The sequence below is a fragment of the Mastigoproctus giganteus genome, chromosome 8 (assembly GCF_048544385.1).
Source record: "Mastigoproctus giganteus isolate SK-2022 chromosome 8, ASM4854438v1, whole genome shotgun sequence".
Classification (NCBI taxonomy): domain Eukaryota; kingdom Metazoa; phylum Arthropoda; class Arachnida; order Uropygi; family Thelyphonidae; genus Mastigoproctus; species Mastigoproctus giganteus.
This window is the reverse complement of record NC_143582.1, coordinates 78306739-78325668: the sequence shown is the minus strand read 5'-3', so window position 1 is coordinate 78325668 and position 18930 is coordinate 78306739. Positions and strand designations below refer to the sequence as shown.

At 40.1% G+C, this 18930-nt stretch overlaps 1 protein-coding gene across 2 annotated transcripts in view; it reads right to left on the bottom strand.

Moving 5' to 3' along the window:
• The window catches only part of LOC150081655 (rap guanine nucleotide exchange factor 2-like), a 900618-nt gene that overhangs the window by 370095 nt on the left and 511593 nt on the right, over positions 1–18930 (bottom strand). For both annotated transcript variants that reach the window (XM_090380578.1, XM_090380579.1), the window contains exon 4: positions 10762–10977. In XM_090380578.1, coding sequence (XP_090236704.1) covers positions 10762–10977 — 216 coding nt within the window. The remainder of the gene's footprint in view (positions 1–10761; positions 10978–18930) is intronic.

The following is an 18930-nucleotide window of genomic DNA, read 5'->3' as shown; positions in this document are numbered from 1 at the left end:
AACCCATGCACGGTACTAAGTACTATAGGTTTTGATACCTTTCGTGTTTGGGGTTTCCATTAAAAAAAAAAAAAAAAGTCTTCTGGGTCTGCAACACTATTTAAATATCTATTTATTGATTCTTTTTCTATTAACATAAAGGCCTGGTTGTGCAGGAGCAAGAGATGTATGTAGGAGTTGACTTTACACTGTTCTGCACCTGTTCTGATGTGCTGAAAGGAGGCATAGGAGGCAGAAGCAGAGATTGTAGAAAACAATTCTGCTATTCCATTAGAAACTTCTTCAGGTGCAGTGTTATATTGGAGAGGGAGGGATCAAAGGAATTTGCCATTTAGCACCTTTATTCTCTCCAGATGAACGCAGGTCGGTGTCTTTGTTGACAATAGCAAACACAATCTATGAATCTATTTGGCCTTCCACCTAATCTATCTCTAGCTTTAGGTGGAAGCTTGCTTTAGCTTTAAGTATTTTATAAGCAATTAGATTGCCAGTAGGAGGATAACACTTGCAGAAATTATTCTATGCACAATTTTATTCTTGCTAGGCAGTAAAGCAATCAGTGTTTCACCAGTGATTTCAGACTGTTTGGGATTTTGGAATGGAGCCATTAACTGCAGCTAGAATCTTATTAGTTATGTAAATAATCACATCATTCAATAGGCTGTTGATGAACATAAAGTTTGTCTAGAAGAATTTGGGCAAAACAGCCATCTCAGTTCACCTTGTTTTTACTTCCAAGTGGATAATTGATCAGCACATGGAGTATTGAACAATAACTGTTTAAGGATTGTTCAACACTGACCATGTCATACTTGGAAAGATGGATGGTGAAGAGACAGACAAGTCAATTGCAGAAGTAACTCCTGTAGAAAAATGAATATAGGTGGTAGATCCAGAGTTTAATATATTAAGATCATTATTATTCAAAATATTTATGACTGAAGTATTTCCTCCTATGTCCATTATGTGTACCCATACAATTAATGGTGGTCATTAAAGTCACCAAAAAGATAAATTGCAGTTTGGAGTTGTGTAATGAGGTTGTCGAGTTCTGAATGGGAAAATTGTATTGATAGTGGAATATAGATGAAAAAAGGGTAACTGATATATCAACTGCAATACAAGCCACCACAGCTTCTAGGGTGATTTGTAATTAGATGTGCCTGGATGGTATGTTAAGAGTGAACAAGAATAGCTACTCCTCTATGTGTAGGAGACTCTGAGCTCTTATCTCATCTATACATCATATAATTTGTAAATTTTTGCAAAACAACTTATGGTGACAAGAATGTTTCCTGCTTTGATTTGATTTTTATTGGCACAAAAAATGTTTTCTGCAGGTATACCACTGGGATAGAATTGAACAAGTGAATCCCCTAAATCATTGGAATGACTGCTTAGTCCCTTGCAGTTCCACTGTATGATGCTGTGCCCTATTTAGGTTTAGCTGGGAAAGATTTGTCTGAGTGTTTTGGACAATGCATTACTTCCAGTCCTGTTTTGCTTTTTTTTTTTTTTTTTTAAAGAAAAAAAAGACAAAGGCATCCAATAGCCATATTGTTGTTTGCATGAAGTTCTAGTATGGGTTCCTCATTATCTAAATGTTTATCCATCTCCATACTGTTGGTGAGTGATTCAGTTTTCTTACAGTATTTTGCAGTTTTTGATTTCTCAGTGTCATGTGAGATTGAGGTATCAGTTGATATGCTATTTTTTTTTTTATGAAAAGCCCAAATACGGAAGGTATCAAAACCTATAGTACTTAGTACTGTGCATGGGTCGAAGGATATGGGGGGGGGTTGCCACAAACTCTGCTCTGGACACTAAACATGAGTTTCACCACTTCGAACCTCCAGTAAGCAAAGAAGTGTCATTGCACTAGGCACCTCCGTAGCCAGGTGGGCAGGAGCAGCAGTGCGTAGCACACGCTTCTTGATTAGACCGAGGTTCGAGCCCATGACTACCAAACACGGAGAATGCGGAGAGGTCAGGGAATGACCACCACACTGAATGACCCCCCCCCCCAAAGCAAAACAAGCATAAAAACAAAAAGCAGTTAGCAGCGAAAATAGAGAGGGGAACACGCTCCCAAACTGATAATAAGGCCACTCGGGGAAATGTCAATGTGAACAAAGAAACAAACAACAAAAAACAGTAGGAGACTCCCCTCATAGATCCCTCCCTATCGGTGGTGGTCACTGTATATGAAAAGTCACTGGCACTCAAAACAGCACTGGAATCAACCTTTAAAGAACCGAATAACAGAATCCACCTTTGTGAGGTCACAAATCATCACAATCTTTAACAAGATGGAGACTATCCTTTTCAAGACCTATGTTGAGAATGAAAAGGTCACAGCAAGGCTGCAAGCCTATAATGACTGCGGGGCAAATAAAATGCAACAGTGTGCTCCCACATATGCCGAAACGCTGAGGAGTAACCAAAATCAGGGAAAACAAACTCAGAGCGGGGCCCAAAAAGGGAAGCAACCTCTCTTGATGACAACTCAGTTGTGCTTAGACCTGTGGCCACAGATGGTACCCAAGAAAAGAGAACCAGTGAAGAAATAAAGACAACTGTGATAAAGGAACTAAAGGATGACCTCAAAGCTACTAATGTGATGAAGGAACTAAAGGATGACCTCAAAGCTACTAAGATAAAGTCCATCCAGAAAACGAGGACTGTAGGACACTTGTTACTGAAATGGAGGGAAACGAAGACGCACAGACAATAATGGATAACCCAAAATTTGCCACCTTGGGATTGACTGCAGAACTGCCTAAAAAGAGAGGACTTGCTATCATTGTCTTTGACATAGACAAGAACCTAACTCGGAACAGTTAGCCACAGAGATCATAAACAGAAATCTAAGAGACACCCCCCCCACCAGCAACTACAGGAAGAGCAAACCCTGGTGCAGCTCAGGTCCTCACCAAGATCTAGGGCAGGACAAAACAGAAACTGGGTTTTAGAGCTGGCCCCGACTAAAGAATCTAGAGAGAATCTACATTGAATGGGGATCATACCGATTCCGGGAGCATGTAGCAATCCTGAAACGCTTCTGGTGTTGTAAATACGGCCACACAAACAGAATCAACCTACGGTCACTGCTCTGGCAGGGGATATGAATATAAATCATGTCCAAAGAAGGAGCAAGATCCAATCATTGAATGGGGATCACACAGATTCCGGGAGCATGTAGCAATCCCGAAACGCTTCTGGTGTTGTAAATACGGCCACACAAACAGAATCAACCTACGGTCACTGCTCTGGCAGGGGATATGAATACAAAACATGTCCAAAGAAGGAGCAAGATCCAATCTATACAAACTGTAAGGCAGGGAAAATGCACCACTCAAATTCTCTCAGAGACCCAAACTATCCAGTTTATCTTAAAGTAAAAAGGTTATAGCAGTCACGAACAGACTATGGAGAGACGCCCTAAAGAGTACAACAGATCCAAAATTGCAATAATACAGCATAACACGCAGAGAGCTAGAGAAGTGGCCCAGCAACTTAGGTCATAGCGGACAAGCAAGCAGCTGATGTCCTACTATTACAGAAACTATATACCCACTCAAAACGAGCGTGCGGATATCCGGAAGCATACAAAATAGTCCCTGACGAGAGTGACACTCCATGGGCTGCGGTTGTGGTCCGCAATCCCAATTATACTGTGACTAAAGTAACACAGCTTTGTGCAGGGTGCACAAAGCTGTGTTACTTTAATGCCTTTGGGCCAAATCTATGCAGTAGCCCTTTACAGCAGGCCAGGCGAGGACATCGCACCTATCACCAGGTACTTGCAGGCCTTGACCGACATGCTCCCTGATCAAAGAATCATAATTGGAGCAGATGTAAGCTGCCGTTCCCCAGCCTCGTGCAGTCTGACCCCATACAGGAGACATACCAGACATGGACAGATTTTAGAACACTTTCTCTCGAACTCCCGGTTCACTATCCTGAACAGACCACACCAGATGCCTACATTTTGTTGTTGTTGTTATTTGGTTTTTAGGAGCATTAGCAACTAAGGCCATATTGCTCCGGGGATATGCGGTGGTCAATTCTCTGTCCTTTCGCAATTCTCCATATTTGGTGGCTCACGGGCTCGAAGCCCGGTCTAATCAAGAAGCATGTGCTACGCACTGCTGCTCCTGCACACCTGGCTACGGAGGTGCCCCCTACATTTTGTAATACCCTGTGGGAGGTGACTATTGATGTCACATTGTCCACCAAAAACCTTGCAGGGTACATTGAGGATTGGATCATCAGAGACTCATGGATGACTTCCGACCACAGGGTGATTACCTGCCAAATCAGAAGATCATTAAACAGGCTCCCGATACCTAAACAAACACTAAATCACTTTGCCATCCACTGGGTGAACTGGGAAAGGTTCAGAGAGGTCTTAATGCCTGCTGCAGCCCAACATCTGGAAACAACAAACCAGAATGGGGACCCAGATGAAAATCAAAAGAGGGTAACAGAAATAATACTTGCGGGAAGTGAAGCATCAATGAAGAGGAGAAATCCCAAACCGGGAGCAGTCTCTTGGTGGACTCATGAGTTCCAGCAACTCAGGAGGGAGACCATAAAAAGAAGAAAACTCTTTCAACAGGCAAGACGCACATGGCTTGCTGCTGAGGTCCAGATACTGAAGGAGCACTATAGAGAAGCAAGAAACAAATATACGGATGCGATAAATAAGAGCAAACAAAGAGACTGGGAAAACTTGACAGGCATAAACAGTAAATATTGAACCCTGGGGGAGTAGTCAATAGGATAATCACAAACAAACTTGGGGGGGGGGGGGGGGGGGGGTAGTTATTTCTACCACATTGACACTGCAGAGGAGCCAAACCACCACATGGCAACATTCAATCACAAATATTCTGGTTGCTTTTTTCCGGAGACTGCCATGCATACTACACCTGAACAGCATAGAATATGCCAAGAAAATAACATTTACACCACGGACTCCTGTGAACCACCATTCATGCTAGATGACATCAAATCCGCAGCAAATCACATAAGAAATAATAAGTGCCCTGGCCTCAATTATCTCGAGCCAGAAATTATCAAAAAAGTAACGGACCTAACCCCCGAACTCCTCCTAAATCTGTTCAATAACTGTTTGAATCAAGGCATCTTCCCAATAAATTGGAAGACTGTGGGACTGAAACCGATCCAAAAATACCCATGAAGCCTCCACAACAACCAACCACCTACAGACCAATAGCTTTGCTACCGGTGATCAGCAAACTATTTGAGAGAATGCTATATGCCCAAATTGACACACATTACAAGAGTGCTGAACTGCACATGTCTACCCAGTTCGGCTTTAAGCCCAAGTCTTCGACAGTAGAGGCACTTAGACATCTGCTGTATGGTGTGATCTGCTCCAACAGTAAATACTACCTAATCATCTCCATTGATTTTGCCAGGGCGTTCGACACCATTTGGTGGCTGAGTGTCCTGGCAAGACTAAGGCGGGCCAACCTTCCCTGCAACTTTTATCTTACTATGAAGTCTTACCTTACTGACAGGAGTATTAGTGTCGTGGCACCTTATGGTAGGGTAAACTGCCGTGTCTGCAGGAGTTGCCCCCAGGGTTCCGTCCTGGGGCCGCTCCTGTGAAACATTGTCTTGGATGAGTTCCTGGCCATGGATCTTAGTGACGTCCAAATCCAAGCTTTCGGGCAATGGCTTGATCTTGAAAATTGCTACCGACAGTAGAGCACAGTTGGGGGTAAAAGCAAACCTGCCATCAAGATACTACAGGACTGGACCCTCTTACACTGCCTAAAAATCTTACTGACTAAGATATCCTCAATCTTACTGAAAGGCTCCCTTGACCTGCGCAGCCCACCTCAAATAAAGGTGAACAACACCACAATTAAACTCCAAAGCCAGAAGTACCTGGGGGTGATATTAAATTGTAATCTTAAATTAAATTAAATTTAAGTTAAAATATTAAATTATTATCTTGTAATCATCACAAAGATAAGGAAATATTCTGCACTGTTAGCCCATGTGGTCCGTCGTGACTGGGGATTTAAACGATGTGTACTCTCCTTATATAATAAAATGACATTCCTACCAGCTATAACATATGCCTCTGCGGTTTGGTATCACAAGGCATCAACCGCCGTAAATAGATGCATAATTGACTCAATCCATAGAACTATCCTGTTAATCATTACAGAGCCTGCAGCACCACTAGCACTGTTGCCCTACAGGTTTTGGCCGGAGCCCTTCCCCTTGACCTGGACATCATACGCACTGGAATAACCTATTATATAACCAAAGGAATGCCTTGCACCCATCTACACTACACAGTGAATAACAGAAACCCACAAAGCTAAAAAGAACAGGCTGCAGAAATACCTAAAACAAACCTGGCAATACTGCTGGTGAAACACAACAAAAGGAAATATCACCAAAAAATTCATCCCAGACGTAGACAGAGTATACCCCATTCTTCCAACCTGGCTGCAACCCAGACTTTACACGACCTACCTCCTTACTAGTCATGGGGCTTTCAATGCAAAGCTTACAGCATTGGGAATAGTGGAGGATCCACGTTGTACTTGAGGGTAACAAGAAAGCTGGGTGCACATTATGTTTGAGTGTGCCCAATACGAAGACCTTAGATGCAGACTAATAACTAGAGTTCACTATCTACCGAGGGATCTTGAGTCACATCTACTAGATACACAAGAGGAATACTTAGCCTTAACTGATTTTGCCCAGGTATTATTTACCAGGCGCCAAACACTAACCGCCATATAGAGAAGACCTTAGCGGAATGAGACAAACCAAACCAAACCAAACCAAACCAAACCAAACATGCAAATAGCAGCGAGACGACAGAGGAGCCAACTATACAGACCTTGGACTGACCACAAAATGCACTGGAAAAAGACAAGTGACAATATATTGTCTAACCACAAGAGGCATAATTACCGTCAATGGAAGCAAAAAACACCTTTAAATAGTCATGACATCAGAACAAAGGAACGCTGCCACAAGACCTTGCAGCATAGATCCACTACATAACAACAAAAGGACTAGTAAACATCATGGAAGTGATAAATCCCCATGTCGACGTCCAGTAGACTTGATTATGACCCCAAGATAATGACCAGAAAATAGGACCCAGACTATATGCAGTCTGGAAAGATGACATCCCAGACTTAACCCCCTATTAGTGTCCCACCTGGATGAGACTCAACGGCGAGCTTTTCAGGGCTTGCAAACTGATGGAAACAATATACGGCGGCACTCTCCCGCTGGGACAGCCAATTTGCAACTCAAATCTGCACTTTCTTGAGCAGACCTTTCTTTCCAAACTCCTGAGGAGGGGAGGAGAGGCTTGCCTCTCCTCTCTTCCCCTCCCCGATTTTTTCACTCTGGTGAGGCATGGGCATGCCTCACTGCCTACATTGGCCATCTATTCTGTCGGCCCCTTACTTCCAATTTCTTCCCCCCCCCCCTGGTCTTCAGCCTCCCCACAAACTTTTGCCTTGCACAGCGCAGCGTTTAGCCCCACACATCAAAATTAAGAGAACATCAAAATTCTTGCTCGAACCTATTTGGTTTTTAAAACTCACTTTTACCGCACAGCCCCACGTCACATACTATTAATACTAACTTGTTAAAAGTATCACTAATTTCAACTGCAATTTTTTTTTTTTTTGGTCCTAGCCACTGAAACCCCAGGAAATAAGTGGCAGGACCCGCCAGAGTACAAATATTGGTAACACCCGGCTGGCCTCCCTGTGGCAGGAATTGGTAACATTGGGTCTCACTGGGGGGCCGGCAACTAACAGGCTGGACAAACAATGGGCACAACGTACTACATACTCCACACACACTTTTAAATCTCTGGCTTGTCCGATACAGAGAACATATGCAGAGATGGCAGAAATCCCAGGTGCCGTCAGACCCTCAACATACCTAATACCTACCTAATACACTATCAGGAATCTGGACTCCCATCACCGAACCAATATGGATTACAGAAAGGGCAGTCCATTGTCAATGCACTTGAAAATATCACCGAAGTGGCCAAAAACTGTGACCGCAAATATTTCCTAGTTATATCCATCGACTTCGCTGGAGTCTTTAACTCCCTATGGTGGGCCAGAATCCTTTCCAGGATTCTGGCCCACCATAGGGAGTTAAAATAATCCGGAGAGCTCATATACCTGGTTAGTGCCCTGTTACTGCCCCATACTGCCGTCTTCCCAAACCAGTCTACAGGGGGTCTGTTCCTAGGGCCTCTCCTCAGGAACCTGGTCCTGGATGATTTTCTTAACCTTGACCTTCAGGGCATTAGAACCCAGGCATATGCAGATAACCTGGTCCTGATGCTTGCATCTGACAGCAGGGCCCAAATGGATACCACGGAAAATCAAGCTATTTTCACCCTACAAGAATGGGTCAGACAAAATTTCCTCAACATCTTGCGAGAGAAGACAAGCTCAATTCTCCTAAAAGGCTCTCTAGATCAAAGAAGGCCCCCACAAATCAAGGTCGGAGGGACAACCATAAAGCTCAAATCTGAACCCAAATACCTTGGTTTGGTTCTGGACAAGAATCTCTCCTACACACCATACCTCTGCTATCGACGAACCAAGATAAGAAAATTTTCTGCACTTATTGCTAGGGTTACCCGGAGGGACTGGGGCTTGAAAAGGAAAATGCTCTCCCTCTTTTACAAGGCCTTCTTCGTCCCAGTACTGGCCTACACAGCTGGTGCATGGTATAAAAAGGTAACTACAGTAGTGAATAGATGCAAGCTGGAAACAATTCTGTTAACAATCACTAGAGCATGTTGTACAATCAGCACCCATGCGCTCCAGGTCCTCTTCCCCCAGACCTGGAAACTGTCCACTGAGGGCTGCTGAAAAAGCAGCCCGCAGTGGATGATTGACAGTTGAAAAAAACTGTCAAAAGGGAGAACAACCACTTGCATTGGCTTCACTACAGACCCAATAAGCAACAAGAAACTGGAAAAGGCACGACTCATGACATTCCTGAAACAATCCTAGGAGGACAGATGGTCAGCCTTTACAAAAGGCACACTTACCAAAAAATTCATCCCCGAGATTAATCTAGTATATCCGCATCCTCCGGCTTGGTTTTCACCTGGACTACATGCTACGTATCTCCTGACTGGACATGGCTCTTACAGGAAAAAAAACTTTGACTTTGGAATCTTGGAAACACCGCAATGCTCCTGCGGGCAAGAGGAATCATGGGAACACCTCATACACGACTGTCAAATCTATGAAGACCTGCGATGCCAGCTGGTCACAAAGATCCACTCCCTACTCCGAAACAAGGAACACCTAATAATATAGGAAGAAGAATACTACAGGGCATTCACCCAATTTGCTCAGGACCAATTTTCACGACAAAGGTCCCTGCCACCTCCATAAGAACTAGTGATCTCCCGACTCTGGCCGGCATCCCAACACTAAATGGCGACGGAATTGCACAGCCAAAAGTACCATACAAAGACAATATCAGGAACAGATAACCATGGTGCAGCAACCCCAACAATTCAAGACTCTGGAAGACTCTGGTCCCATGACTCACAAACAGAACTGGACAAGACAACTGCAGCATTCCACCTGATTGCCAATCCCTGGACCCCGTACCAGACACTCACTAACTGCAAACTCAACCGCTGAACATCGACATGCAAACTGGAGCTGTCAATGGACTCCAACAAACTTAGCAGAACAAGGAATCTCAAAGGAGTGGGCCCCTGTCTTCAACACAACACTGAATTGAAACTGTCTCCGTAGCCAGGTGGGTAGGAGCAGCAGTGCATAGCACACGCTTCTTAATTAGACCGGGGTTTGAACCCGTGACCACCAAATACAGAGGATGCAGAAAAGTCAGGGAATGACCACTGCATATCCCCTGAGCAATATGGCCTTAGTTGCTAATGCTCCTAAAAACCAAATAACAAACAAACAAGCTACTCTGAGATAATTATGTCTCGTTTTTCACAACAGTCTGATACCTTAGCATTTCCCAGAGTTGCAAGCTTGCTTTCAACTGTAAATATCAATGACAAATACTGTTCATTTTGAAATAAACACGGAAGTATTTCTTCTCAAACTCAAACAATCATTGCCTTCATGATGTTGTGCAAATCATATATAACCAAACACATATAACGTTATAAAGGAAAAAAAATCACTTCAGCTTTCCCCCTTATCCATATTTCTGTAACCATTTATACAACATTTTTCACTCAGTATGTCCTTGGAAGTCATCCCCTGAAGTTACAGTGTAGAGTCATGAATCATCTACACATATAATTCTTTCAAACTAAATAAACATATTTATTTATTCTTCATTCAAGGGGTGCAGGAAAAGAACTCCCTGCCTGTGTATCCCAATGAATAAATGGACATGTTAAAAATTTTATATGAACACTTTAGTCATTATGTTTTAAAAGTAACGTATCAGTAACCTACCCTCTCAAAAAAAAAAAAACAGTAAAAAGCTAAGGACAAGTTAAATAAATGCTGTTGTGAAAAAATTTCATTTACTGGTTAAAACATATACAAATTGGGTATCACTACTGTTAATTTATTGAAGAGGAATGTTACTTGGCGCAGCAATTATAGAACTGATAAATTTATCTAAATTAATTTAACAAAGAGTTGTTATCTCTTCATTATATAATGAAATAATTTGCTATATGGATGTATCCAAAACAAAAATAAAACTTACATCCATAGCATCGGCAAGTTCCTCTTCTTCATCTGAGTCCACTACGCCTTCTATCAATCCAGAAAGATCCACCTCTTGATCTTCAAGGGAAGACTGAACAGACTGCATAGTGTCTGATCCAGAATAAGCCGAAGAAGAATCACTACTGTGAGAACTTCTATTTGATTTTACCAACATACCACCCCTTTGTAACAATGCATGATGGAAGTCAGGATACTATAAATAAAAATTCAATTGTCAAAAATTACTTTAATGAAGTGTACAAATTAACAAACATTGAGCATTTTTTAGACATGCTCGTGTGTGATAAGGATGATAGAACTAGAGAACACAAACATTCATCATTGATGATCCAGTGAATTCGGGCTTAACAAAGTGCACTACATAAATAAAAATATCTTGAGGTGGCAAATAGAAGTTCAATTTCTATCAGTATGGTTTTGTCCCTTCACTTTGCATTACTGATTGTGATAGAATTGAAGAACAAAATGGTCTCAAAAAATAAATAAATATACAGAACCCTTACCATTCACTGCATACACAATGGTGTAACTAACTTTTAAAAAAAAAAAAAAAAACAGGCATGTTCATTAAATAAAGCTCAATCGTCAAGAGGCATCAAAAATCAAAATCAGACCCTTTTTTGGGCACCTAAATGGACCTACCACTCCAAACCCAAGAAGCAAACAAAATCATCATATACAATGTTTGGTAAAGAAGTTTGATGCACTTTGCAAAAATAATAAATAATTTTATTCAAGGAAAAATGTTTACATTGACTAAAATCTCCTTCTACAACCTCACATTTTCTAGAGAGTGCCTGCCACTGATCAAAACATTTTTTTTTTTTTTTAAGCCTTTTAGATTGTCATTCATGGTCGATTTCATTTCTTACTCAACATATTATTTTCCTTCCACGTCCTATTTTAATTTTAGTAATAGCCAAAAGTTGCATGATGCCATATCTGAAAAATAAGGTAGGTGCAGCAGGAGGGGAATATTTTTGCCAATTAAAAATTGGCCTCATACTGAGTGCCAGGCAGTACCATATAACTCACAGCCAAGAAGTTTTTTCTGGTGGTTTATGCCAGATTGCACCTTGCAACCATTTTTTAAATTTCTTGACAGCAGACAGCATTAATAGTGAAACCCCATGGAATGAATTTTAATAACAATTTTCCTCATCAAAAAATGCAATCAACAATGACATTCATAAGAGGTGATGAAATTTTTTCATCACCATAAATGAAATGACATTCATTTATGGTGATGAAAAAATGTTTATGGTGATGAATGACGACCCCACACTGGTGCTGTTGTGATCAATTTCAACAAGTTGGAAAATATATAAGTGGTATGCTGCAGTTAAACCTTCCTCAAGCAGATGGTGGAACAGAGATTGTCCAGTAGGCGTGATTTTGTTAGTAGCATTAATGATATGTGTCACAATTTTGCAATGGAGAATAAAGGAATATCAAATTTTGATTTAAACTGGAAAAATCTGCAACAGAAATGTATGACATGCTAAAAACTGTTTATGGTGATGAAACATCGAGTCATACCAATGTATTTCAATAGTATAAGCAGTTCAAAGACAGATGTGAGGATGTTTGCGATGATCCAAGAAATGGGCATCTGTCAACCTCTCTAAATGAGGTCAAAGTTGCAAAGGTTGGGAAATTGTGTTTCACCCTCAGAATGATGGATGATTAGTTTAATATGAATAAGGAAACAATTCGTCAAATTCTGCATGGAATTTAGGAAAAAGGAAAGTCTGTGCAAAATTTGTGTCGCACAGCCTCACAGATGAGTAGAAGCAATGAGAGTATCATCATGCGAAGACTTCATGAACATTAAAACAATCCTAATTTACTCGACTCTGTTGTCACTGAGATGAGTGTTTCAGTAAGACCCAGAGACAAAGCATCAGAGCATGCAGTGGACTTCAAAATCATCACCAAGGCCCAAAACGTTTCTTTTACAGAAATCCAGGATCACGACAATGCTGATCCTAGGCTGGTAACCATGCCCTGTTTGTATCACAAACAGGGTGTGATTAACAAGGTAACAAGGAATTTGTACCTGGAGAGAGAGAGAGAGTCGATGCTGTGCTCTATGTACAGGTACTTCAACGACTATTGAAGTGCATTTCCTGGGTGAGACCACAATTTCAAGAGAAAGACAGCTGGTTCTGGTTGAACGACAATACACCAAACCAAATAGCACTTGTTGTAAAAACATTTCTGAAAAAAAAAAAACATGGCACCGTACAGATCAATCATCCAACTTAATCATTCTCCAGATCTAGCACCACCACCAGAATTCTCTCTCTTTCCCAAGATGAAATCTGTCCTCAAAGGAAAGATTTCAAGGTGTTGAGTTGAAGACATAGAGAAAAACATAACCGTGGAACAGAACATTATCTCTTTGGATGCCTTTGCTGACTCTTTTCGGACACTTTTAAAATGGTGTACTTAATGCATTCAATCAGGTGGTGATGATTACTTTGAATAAAAATAAAATCATTTATGAGCTTCTTCACTTTGCAACAATCTGGGTACTTTACTGCCACACCTTTATGTGATTTTGACTGACATGCCTTTTTTTGGCCTTAGTGACAATACTGCTTCCCACCAGGAAAACTGAATTCGGTGCCTGGGTCACATCCAAGACTTATCGCTTATTATTTTTGTTAAAAATATATAATCTGATAGAGCTTGCTCAAACAACTCAGATAAAATAAGGACTCTTTTTGTTGTTATTTGGTTTTTAGGAGCATTAGCAACTAAGGCCATACTGCTCCGGGATATGCGGTGGTCATTCCCTAACATTTCCGCATCCTCCGTATTTGGTGGTCATGGGCTCGAACCCCGGTCTAATCAAGAAGCATGTGCTATGCACTGCTGCTGCTCCTTCCCACCTGGCTACGGAGGCACCCAAGGACTCTTGTCTTTGATCTTAAATGAGAACTCATGGGGCAAACTTGGCATTCACTCAGCCCAATGCCAAAATGTCAATGGCCAGGCCACACCTTGAGTACTGTATACAGGTCTAGAGGCCACATTTTAGGAAGGATGTAGAGCTGCTGGAACGAGTATAGAGAAGGACAACAAGATTAGTGAATGGAACAAAGGGTTGCTCTTACAAAGATAGGCTTAAGTTTTGCAAATTATAGTGTCTGGAGACTAGGCACCTGCGAGGTGATCTGGCTGAAGTGTATAAGGCCTTCAATGGTTTGAGCATGTTCAATGCTGATGGGATTCTTCCTCTTGCCCAAATTAATCGCAGGGGGAGGCATAAATTCAAATTGAGGAAAAACAGTTGTAGAATAGATGTGTGAAAATTTTCCTTTAGCCAGAGGGTGGTTGGTTGCTGGAACAAACTTATCTGACATTGTAGAAGTTGACATCTTAAATAAATTCAAGCATTTTATGTATTTCTACAACTGACTTTCCAAATTTACAATGAATAATGTCGCATATTGTTTGAATTCATCATTTTCTATGCATGTGAAAAATGCAAAAAAAGTAAGTGTTCACTTACATCAGCTTTCTGATAAATTGATGTCTAACAGCAAATTAAAAATTGGTATCTATATGTTAGAAATATCATTGTAAGGCCGACTCACACTCTTTTAGCAACCATTATGCATTCAATAATTAGAAGATCATTCATCTAGCTTTCCGATCATACCTTGTAGAGCAGCGGTCAATAATCAGAGGACTAAACGTTTTGCAAGCCTGCCAATCAATAATGGAACCTAACACAAGAATCCCATGAGCCAACAGACACTCTATGGATCATAGTGTCCCAGTGCAAATTCATATACATTTAAACTCCATTCATATAATCTCCCAGGAATCTGACCTCCCTAAGCTGATTTCAATATCACAAACTGCCTTCCCCTCCAAGATTACAGAATAAATCATGATAGGCTATGAACTACACATTCAGGATGACGTTCTAAAGTGTTAGAAAACTCTTTCACATAATTTAGATGTACTGTGCCTTGCAGAAATCTAATTAGAGCCACTCCAAAACTCACTGATCTGTACAATCTGACCAGGATTCTCATGAACTCAATTGCAAGTGAGAATTGAAGAGGTTAGGTGACAATAATCTTTCACTCTGCCTTCTCATTCATATACTCCTCCATCCTTATACAATTAGTGAATGCCTTCATGTGTTCAAGTACAGTCCATCCCAACTTATATGACAGCCTTCTAGCAACCACATCTAGTGATAGCACTACTGACTGACATGACACTCTTCATCTCTCAATACAGTAAACAATGTGGGCATAGTGTTTCTGTCAAGATGCACTAGGGGTTCCCCCAACTGTGTTGTATACTCTGTGTCACAGTACAAATTCTGTAAGGGGCAAGGATAGTGCAAGTTTTAGTACAGTCTTGTAGTGTAGTGTAGTGTTGGTATAGGTATATTGTCCCTCTGGCCACTTAGTCACTGGTCCCCGGGGAACCATCCCCCCCTGCCCATTCTTCACCACAAGATGGTGGGCCAGGTTGTAGGGTGTGAAAGGTTCTCTGGTATCACTAAAGCTGCCAGAAAAGGCCACTTAACAAAAAAAAAAAAAAAGTTTTATTTAAAAGGAATGTAGAGGGATACAGTTGAAGTGAGATAGAACACATGAAGAAAAGAAGTCTGATTAGAGGAGGACTCCCATCTGGAAAACAGAAATTAGAGGGTACAGATAGGGAGCCCTATGGAAGAAGCCCAGCCTTCATAATGGGAGGAGCTGAGAAAGTTTTATAGAGTCTACCAGGCAAAAAGGTTTCGATGAGAGGTGAGAGTGGAACAAGTACGGAAGGGAAGTAAAGTCGTAGGGCCAGGGTGTCCTATGTGGGAAAGGAGATTGTGCAGTAAATGAAAGTACTTGTTTTAAATCCCATACTGGGCAGGCTAGCTGAAGCCAATATCCACACATCCCACACCATGCCTCAAGGGAAGAAGGACATTATATTAGCAAGGCAGGGGTTTTTTGATTGCCCATGCATGGTCTAAATAAGGGAGGGAGCTGTCAGAACAACACACTCTACATGTACTCAGTTCACCGGCACACTTGTCAAACACAGACTACTACACTTTTTTTAACATATGTTTAGAGGCAAACTAATTGACAAAACATTACACTACATTCTCTCAAGCAGCTGCCCTGTTGAATTCATCACCATTCAACTAGATGGGACATAGGTGCTACCTAACTATGGACAGCTATCAGGACAATAATTTTCAATTTGAGTTGTGGAAATTATGTTGGCCTACTATTTTCTATATATTCATTTCGTAGTTATCTTGTCAGGCTAGCTGTTATCTTGCCTGTTTGCTGTTAAATTTAAATTATTAACCAAACAGACTTTATGTTTATTAATTAGACCTAATTAAACAGGCAGATGGCAATCAGAAACAGGTAGCTCTGCTAATTATTGGTGGGATATATTGAAAGGGGTTAACCCTTGAAAAAGTTCCTTTCAATGTTTCTACAGATCAATAATTGGCTACATATTCATTATTGTATTCTATATTATATATTATTACTAATTATATGTTTATTTCCTGGGCATGGCAATGTACACCTACACAGGCTATCTTAGTCTTTATAAGTTATTTTAGCCTTATGGCCCACTGTATAGTGTTATGTTTATATACATATTCAGTACCTACATAGTATATACAGGTAGTTCGACTTTACAAGTTAATTTGTTCCTACAGCACGCTTGTAAAGCGGGTATTTTTACTGCTTTACGAGCTGAGAATAGGGGTTGAGAATGTAACCCCTATTTTTAACCGTAAAGGTTAAAAATAAGGGTTACATTCTCAACAATGAAATTAGTTAGATAATTAGTTTATGTTTAAACAATGATTGAATTATAGAAAGAAATTAAAATGTAGCCTGTAAAATCAAGCAAATTATAATAATAGAGAAATTATATATGCCTTACAAATGTTAAAGAATGTTTTTTCTTCATCATCATTGACTAAATGCACACTCGTTGATCACTCATTATTGGCTCGGCACTCATAGCACAAGGAGTCATCTTCAGAAATGTTTCAAGAGGCGTTTGTTTCCAAGATAATCTTCTCTTTTAATTATAAATTTCACAATTGCATGCATAAGCATTTTTTAACAGCACACACAAATTGCAACTAACACGATTCGTGTGGAGTAACAAGTTTACAAAGCTTAAAAAAAAAAAAGGAATGAAGAGAAGATTCTGAAAATTTATTTATGTTTTTTATACGATTGAAGATTTCAGTAAAGGAGAAACACATTTCACCATAATAACGTAAAAAAAAACACACAATTCCAGTTATCGGTATTTTCGCAAATGCAAGAAGACAGAGTTTACTACCCGTTTATAATTGCTTGCAGTAACAGAAAAGCCCAATAAACCGGAAAATGCAAATCGTTTTTATTGTTTTATGGTCGTGACCTCCTGAAATTTGCTTTAGAAAAATATCACAAAGGCGTATATAACAGAACATATGATAACAATGAAAGTGCATTTTAATGATTTGAATTGGTAACTAATACAATTTACAAACATGCTCACGATCTTTTATATGACCTTAAGGTCGTGCTCATGACCTTAAAGATGACATTTTAGAGAGATAAATAGCTTAGTTATACAGCGAAAATTTCAACTTCCGAGATCTGGAAACGAATTACCAAAAAACAATGTGTTATTGGGTTCACATTACGGTATTTTAACGATACTGTGGTGTCTCTGGAACTGATTAATATCGTAGCGGGGTACACTGTATTGTATAGCTATGCACGTGGTTTGGAATGCGGTATTTATGAATGTTTAACATTCAATTTTTGCAATTAATGTTGATATTTTCGATTTTGTTGATACTTGATACTTGGGAGAGGAAAAACTCGTAAACTTGGGAACTCGTAAATCAAGTAACTGAATCTTTGAGGAAGACTCTGCTCCTTGTCATCGGGCGAAAAGTGTAAGTAGGCACTTTTGTAGTTATTTAAGCTTCATTTCTGCATAAGATGTTCAACAGTAATGTGTTTACATTTGTTACAGGTGAAAAAATGGTTGGAAGAACGGCCCATTACAACTGTTAGCTGACCAGGAAACAGCCTGGACCTGAATCCTACAGAGAACAGTTGGCATTGTGTGGAATCTACAGTTTTCAGAAAGAAACCAAAGACCCTTTGTGAAGTTCAGGAAACCATAATTCGTGTTTGGAACCACAAACTATCAGTTAATTATCTTCAGAAATTGATCTTTCAATGCCTCGGCAGTGTGCTGCTGTCATCAGGGCCAGAGGCAGTTCAACTAAATATTTTTCATTGTTTTCCATTTAAAATGATAAACTGAAGCAAATTGAAGGTTTCTGATAACATTTCAGCCATAATTTTCGTGTTTACCAAAATTGTTGTATAAAAGGTGCAAATGCTCATTTTGGAATATTTTGAGAGCACCTGTCAAATATTACTTACTTTGCCTTAACTATAAATAAATATCTTTTGTTTATATTTCTACTTGAGATGATAGTCATTAACGTAACATACCATCATGAAAAAGGGTTAGAGATGTGAAATCCCTAGGTGATGCACTTTCTTTGAACACCAGTGTAATACTAATCTCAAGCATTCACTCAGTCACCACAAGTTTACATAGGTGACCTGGCATGCACACACATTTAAACAACTTAACTTACTAGAATGTAAAAAAAAAAAAAATTTTCTTATTTTTTTTTATTTTTTATTTTCTTTTAGTTATTTTTTATATATATATATATTCATGTACAGTTTAAAAAATCTACACTTATTGGACATTCCCATGCACTCTCCATTCTCACACACTTACTCGCTTGAACCAGTATCCTGAATATACAAGATTGGCAGCGATTTTTACTTGCTTCCTATCATTGCACCACTAAAGAGAAAGCTAAGTGCAATCTTCAAATCCATTGACTTTAAACAGTGTGCTGACAAGAGGGCAACACTTACTTGATCTTGTCTTTACCATTCCCATTTAACAAGAAAAATACAATTACTTCCAGTCACATCATCAGCTCATAATAATGTGCCACTTTGGTACCAAGGAATTCAACATTTCTAAAAAGAGAACTACGAAAAAAGCTAACCTTGCTGAAGTTCCTTACTTGCTATATCCACACATGCCCCAC